This window comes from Apis dorsata, unplaced genomic scaffold (assembly GCF_000469605.1).
Source record: "Apis dorsata unplaced genomic scaffold, Apis dorsata 1.3 scaffold_898, whole genome shotgun sequence".
Taxonomy (NCBI): Eukaryota; Metazoa; Arthropoda; class Insecta; order Hymenoptera; family Apidae; genus Apis; species Apis dorsata.
The window spans coordinates 56,783-64,332 of NW_006264013.1; the positions used below are offsets into that span (position 1 = coordinate 56,783).

General features: G+C 22.1%; 1 protein-coding gene across 4 annotated transcripts in view; it reads right to left on the reverse strand.

Annotated features, from left to right (window-relative positions):
* The window catches only part of LOC102673573 (S phase cyclin A-associated protein in the endoplasmic reticulum), a 43,622-nt gene that overhangs the window by 25,968 nt on the left and 10,104 nt on the right, over nucleotides 1-7,550 (reverse strand). For all 4 annotated transcript variants that reach the window (XM_031514144.1, XM_031514143.1, XM_006623517.2 and 1 more), the window contains exon 11: nucleotides 3,380-3,543. In XM_031514144.1, coding sequence (XP_031370004.1) covers nucleotides 3,380-3,543 — 164 coding nt within the window. The remainder of the gene's footprint in view (nucleotides 1-3,379; nucleotides 3,544-7,550) is intronic.

Sequence of the window (7,550 nt, forward strand, 5' to 3'; positions counted from 1 at the left end):
ATATATTCTATTTGTCTATCATTTATATTTAAAAAATTTTCAAATTGAACATTTATTATTAGAATTTATTATTATAAGAATTTTAATGTTAAGAATAATTTTTAAAAATTGAAAATAATTCTAATAATAAAGACAAAAGAAAGAAAATAATTTCTATGAAAGGATTAACCAACCAATTGGGAGGTCTCGCAAAAGGAAGTTGACCCAGGTGCAACGCTTCTTCCTAGTGAAGATCGAATCTCAGAGGATGCAATGAAAACAGTTTGCACCTTGTCATTTTGCCTTGACTCGCGTATTAAATTCAGCTTGCGCTACAGAATCGTTATGTTTCTCTACAGGGTGGTCCATGCATGTCAAAGTGTTAAAGATTTTTTCCGCTGTCCATCAAAGAAATCGTATGAACTTTTATTTGCATAATATATAAATGATGAAGATTGAGCAGAAAAAATTTTAACATAGAGAATAATAGAAATTTTATTGGAACAGTTTTTATTTTAAAGTGAAATTTTATTTTAAATAAATAATGAAATGAAAAATATAACGATGATTTATTCATTTATTTTTTATTAATTATAATCTGCGCAAAAGTAATTGTTATAAATTTAATTATTTGATTAGAGATATATAATATAATAAAGTGGCATATATTTCATAATTATCGATGTTCTTAATGTCATTTATATTTAAAAAAGTAAATTAATTAAAATAATTACTGATAATTAAAATTCTATTTTAATGTGTTATAAGTTTTCTTTTGTCTTCATAAAATTTTCAATATTTTACGCTATTTTCATAACAAATGGTGTTTGAATTTCATTATAAATACTAATACATTTAAATTAAGTACATATTCATAATTTAACGCATACAATTAGATTTCAAATATCGCAGTTTCTACATGCATACTTAATGGAAGGCTAGAAATGATTTTATCGTGCAAAGGAAATGAAAAGATATCCTGGTAGAAATGTTAAAACTTTATAAAAATATCCAATTTGAAGATTATTAAATGAAAAGATATCTTAGTAAAAATGTTAAAACTTTATAAAAATATCCAATTTGAAAATTATTAAAAAAAATATTTAATCTTATGTATTTAAGTGTCGTGAAATTAATATAAAAATTATTTCTTATATTTATAAAATAAATAAAGATAAAGAATATATTAAAATGTTTTGATTAAAAATTAGGAAGTTAAAAATAATAGATGATTTTATATTATAAATATTTCAAAATTTATTAGCTATTCATCATATCATAACTATTAATCATATATTTCATATAGAATATATGATTTAAAATTTTAATCAAAATAAAAACATATTTCCTAATAATATAAATATATAATATATAAACATAATGAACAATATGATTTTTTCTAAAATATTTATTCTAAAATAACTTTCTCTTATTGTTAATGTCTTAAAATTGTAGAAAAAAAGAATATAGCTTTAAACATTTAAATAGAAAAAAAGATAAATTTATAAAATATATATAATAAATAATAAATTTTAAAATATATATAAAATTTCTCATTACATATAAGAATTTTCTGATTCATTATAAATGAAATAAAAAACATATTTCTTAAATAATTTAAAAAAAAATAAATAAAGTGAAATCTTTGTTTATACACAATTAAAAAATATATTCCGAATAATTTTCATTTTCTTTTAGATGTTTGTATCAGTCTTATACTCATCATAATAGTAATATAAATTTGATGCATCAATATTTACATATTTAGAATATTACATATGTGCCTAATCTTTGCATCTTCTTTGAATCTAATCTTCTTCGAAGATTTTTCCGTAAAGAATGCATCGTATCTATTGTTTGTCTGATGTTTTTTTTTTTTTGTTTTGATAAAAAGAATTTTTAGCAGAACTCTTTTACTTGTAATAGTTATATTTTTTTATAAGAAATTTAATTTTTTAATTAGAAAATGTTAAAATTTCATTTTTATTTATTTTTCAAGAACAAAATACAAAATGCATTTTTTAAATGCATCATAGGCAAAGATAACAATAATTTAATAGTTAATAATAAATAATCTAAATTTAATAATAATCTAAATTTAAATCTAAAATAATTTATAATGTGTTGCGTTGCTTGTAAATAGATATTGCTAAATATACTATAATATATTGCTATATTATGATTCAAAAGTATAAATTCCAATGACCCGAAATCCATTTTGGATTATTTTGAGTTTAACTGATTAAATTTTTTAACTGATATTTTAACTGAAAAATATTTAATATTATATGTTGTAACATAAATATTTGAAATCTTTTTTTGAAAAATATTCGAGAATAGTTGATTGATTTCATTTAATATTTTTATCACATTTCAATATTTTTTTATATAATTTAAAAAAAAATTAGCTAAATGTTTAAAAATCTTAAAATATATTGAATTGTTAATATTAAAATCAATAAAACATTTAATAAACAAATGTCGATATTTGATGATCTCGATAATATCATATTCAGTATATCGAAGAAAATTGATTATTTAATTCGCTTAGCGTGCATACTATTATTAACTTTCAATTATTTTTAGAAAAGTATAAGTCATATCATTTATATTTCTATATCATGCAGTAATAAAGATATTAAAATGTTCGAGATATTCATTGGATTGTCTTTCGCTTATATATAATAAATATATATATAATCAATATTTTTCATGTTTTTTTTTGTTTAATTTTTAATTTAAATCTTTTAAATATAATTAACTGATTATTAATATTTTTAAGTTTAATTATATTGTAATTTGTTTTCTAAATATTTTATTATTTGTAATATTGTATATAATTTAAATTTTTTTCTATAGTTTTATTTATGTTTTTTAATTTATATTTATAATAATACTAATAGATGTTAGTTTATAGTAATACTAATAAATACTAATTTATAATAATATTAATAGATACCAGTTTATAATACTAATAGTGAATATATTGAATACTCGAAGATGATTTATTCATGAATTCAAAGAACTTCAAAAGAAAAGCAATAATATACTTATAAAAAAAATAATGTAATATGATATACTTGAAAAATACTTTATAAAATGAATTCATGGCTCATTTTTCATTTTTATTTTAGAGAAAATTTTCAAAATATCATGATAAAATGTTAATATTTATGTCCTTTCTGTTTTATATATTTTTTTTAAATTTCAATTTAAGGAAAGTATACATTTTTTTTTAAATATATACAATTATTTTTAAATAATATTTTTAAATACTTTTGTAAGAATAAAAATGATATCGACATATAAAATATGATCGATCCGAAATTTAAACGTCAAATTTTTAAGATCTTGTAGCGCAAAACATAGAGGCACATCACGGTACATTTCAACTACTCACCCAGCAATATCCTGAACCCGTATTTGCAATGCCGATTTTTCAAAAGGCTCCTCCGGGACCAAACTGCATAGCAATTGCATCAGGCTGCTAGCTACGATTCCATTTCCGGTTGAATTACCGGATGCCTCCTGTATCTGGATCTGATCGTCAAGTTTTGCAAATATCTATGAACAAAATATTTTAATTAGTTTAATTTTATAATCAGATTATCTTATAAATAAACTTTTATTATAAATATTATAAAATTTATTATAAATAAACTTTTATTTTAAATAAAATCATTTTTATTTAAATTAAATAATTAAAAAAAAAATTATTTATTTATTATTTATTATATTTATTATTAAAGAATGCAAATTCTTAATTTATCGTAATGTTATAACATATTGAAGTAAAATCAATCTATTTTTATTTAATAAATATTTAATAAATATTTATTAAAAAAATAAAAATATTTTTATTAATAAATATTTTTCTTTAAATATCGACTTATGAACATTAATTGAAACAAAATTATATACAAGCAAGAATTAAAAAAAACATCTCTTGAATATTTGTTAATATATTTATTTTTTCAAACATATTATTTATTTATATCTAATTATTTATTCTTTTCGTTATATATATTTGTTTAAAATTCTTCAATATATATATATGTAATGAAATCAAAAGTAAACTAATACTTGTTTAGTTTTTAGGAAAATCAATCAAAGGTATCAAAATGATCAGCGTTAAGAAAGAAATATTCCATGTTCCATAAGTTGATTGACTAAAAAACATCTCCTTAAGTAGAATATTCGTCTAACTTATTCCTTTTAAGAATTGATATCAGTTTTCTAAAAGGTTTGTCAAGCAATCATCGAAACTAACTCTGACGAAATCGTAATGTCCGACTTAGAGGAATCAGCTACCAATCGGGTGGTCGCGTGTTTCCAAATGGCCAAAAGATCAGCGGATGTCTCGAAAAAGCGAATTCCAGGCATGTTGAGTCACTGATACCAGTCCATTGAAGTGGAAGATACGACACATACATATAGACGACATTTAAAATGCTAAATTAAAGGTAACGAGTCGGAAGGTAACGATAAGAATCCTGGAGAATATGGCTCCTAAACGGTTCAGCTTCGACAAATTTGATAAGTCCGTCGAAGAACACTTAATGTTTCACATTTCCCCGTATTCGTTTATGTTTTAGGATAAAAATTGTTGTGCAATCCACGAACCAGTTATTTTTTAACATTGAAATTCGTCGCTTGTTTACTTTGATTTAATGCGAATTATTCTCTTTTTCTTTTTATTTTGTCTTTTCTTTTTTTATTTTTTTATTAATAAAAAATTATCAAGCATCAAGAAAAATATATCTAAAAATCATGGATTTTTTTTTTGTGTTTCAGAAAGTTTTATTATTTTTCTGAGAAAATTACGGAAGAGAGAAGGATTTCCATTTTTATAAAAAAAAAGAGGACAAAGCACACATTCCATGAGAAAAAAGCTTTGTCAGGCCATTTAAATATACGAAGTAATATCTTTTGCATGAATTTTTTACCATATAAAGCTTTTCAGTTGCGTAATTGAAATGAAGTATAAATCGTGTTACATTAAAAAATCCGATTACAGAGTAGAAGTTTAAAAACGCGTACAGAACATTTTTGCTGATATAACGTTAAAGAAATAAAATTTGTATGATGAAAACATATACCTATATATATTCGCATATAAAAAAAAATATATTTTTATATTATGTCTTAATAATTTATATATTTGTTTTTTTTTGTTTCATCTCATTTAGATTATAAAAATAAATTTTAAAATAATAATTTTTTTCTTTATTTGAAGCTAATTTTATTTATTTTTTATTTTAAAAATTATAAAAAAAATATGATTATTCTCAATTTTTCTATTAAAAAGAGATAGATTAATGTATATGAAAAGGAAAGGAAAAAAATAAAAAAACATTTAATAATGAATAACAAATCTGAGGAATTCTAAAAAAGAACAAAGAAACTGATTGAGAACAACAAACATCGATATTTTAATCGAAAAATTCAAAATATATTAAATTAAAAATTAAATAAAAACTCAATTTTAACAAAATATGATTGAATAAATGTTTTGAATTTTAAAATTGTTCTTTAAAAAATGGAAAATTTGATTTATCCAACTGCTCTTTCGTTTCATAATAGAAATAAATTTATAAATTCCTTATAGGATCTAAATATATTGAAAAATCAAATAATTCAATATTATAATCAAATCCGCTTTGTTTATATATGATTCTAAGTCTAACTTAGATTAAAAGAAAAAATTTTTCTCATTTTTTTTTCTTTTTTTACAAGCATTCGGTCTAGTTCCAATAGAATTTATTTTTTGCCTTATTTCTTTGAGAAGAATTGGTGAAAAATTAAAAAAAGCAGGGGAGAGTAGCGAACGACTCACAAATTGTAAATTTGTGTTTGCCCAACGGATGAGATTGAAACACATTCTTGGACCCTACAAGACAATCAATCTCTTTGCGTAATAAGTTAGACTGTGATTCTTTTTGGACTTTAATAATATAACAAACTTCCTTTTCCTAAAAAACTTCCAGTCAAAATGAAAAATTGATAGAAATATGGAATAGAGGATTGAAAATTGATATTTATTTTTTTATATAAAAATATTATAAGAATTAAATATTTTAAGAATTTTAATTGTTTTATGTCGATGATATCATTTCAACAAAAAATATTTTCCGATAGTTATAAAAAACAAAAAATATTACTGATTAATACATTAATCTAAAATTAAAAATTAATAAAAATAATACGACAAAAATATTTAAAGAAAAAATTATTCTAAAAATTATTCTATTCATTCATTATAAAATTTTATAAAATCATGAATATAATATCCGTAAGAATACCGTAAAAATTCTTCTTTAATGTATTTTTTATCTTTCTTTTCTTTTTTTTATTTTATTGAATTTTTTTATGAAACATTGTGTATTAATCGATCATATCTGTCTTAATAATAAAAGGAATAATTATGAAATTTGAGAGAAATCATTTTATTAAATATTTTCAACTAAGTGCCAGGCTTCTTTAAAATCTGTAAATAAAAATGTATAAATAAAAATGCTTTCTTACGTTTCAACTATAAACTCGAAAATATCGCGATCGTTTTCGCGAGAATTAGATAAAGCTGGGAAAACAGCTTACACGGGAATATAAGGGACAGACGAATTCTGGGACGTGCGAAGAGGTTGAAAAACTGTCGATAGAAGACAAGACAAAAGATTAGGCCGACTTCTCGAAAACGGAGCTTGATGGAAGCGGCAACAGAAGTACCCACGCACATTCTACATAGAACACACGCTTCTTTCACCATATAACCTGATTTTCCAGCCCGTCCGTGTACATATGCAGAGATGTGAGTGTGTATATGCGTGGGTGACGTCACTAAAAGCTCTTTCGCCGCTAATGCATTTGCGAAGGGGGATTCCCGGGGGAAAAACAGGAGAAGAAAGGCGCCAGAGCCGTATCTATAAAGCGTGAAAAATCGATCCTGAAATCACGATGGTGAATTCGTAGACCGATTACGACGGATCATCGAGCGAAACGATTGACTTCGAACGTATGGCCGATCGTTCGGCCTTCCCAATCGGCAATCTAAAAACGAATCGATTGAACACATCTCGAAAATTGTTGAATGAAGCAATCGTTGAGCAAGAAAAGAAATGCAAAATGAAGTATAAAAAAAAAAAACAAAAAAAAAAATAGATTGTATAGATATAAGAGAAAAATATTGTACAAATAAAGAAAAATATAGAACAAGGAAAATATAGAAAGAAAAGATTTATTAATAAAAATAAAATAATTTTTTAAATTAGTTAAAAATTAAAAATTATTAATAAAAATTAATAAATTATTAATAAATTAATGTCATCGAGAAAAAAATATAAAATATAAAAATCTAGTTTAATAAATAATTTATATCTAAATATTTAAATATATCATCCAGGTTTATTATTAAATAAATAATTATTCATATAATCAAATTATTTTCTAAGTTGCTTACAATTAATTAATTTGTTATTAATTATAGCAAATATAAATGGAAAGTAAAAAAAAAAGAGTATTTGAAATATATACAGAAAACAATCTATTTCTATATAATTATATGTACACACACA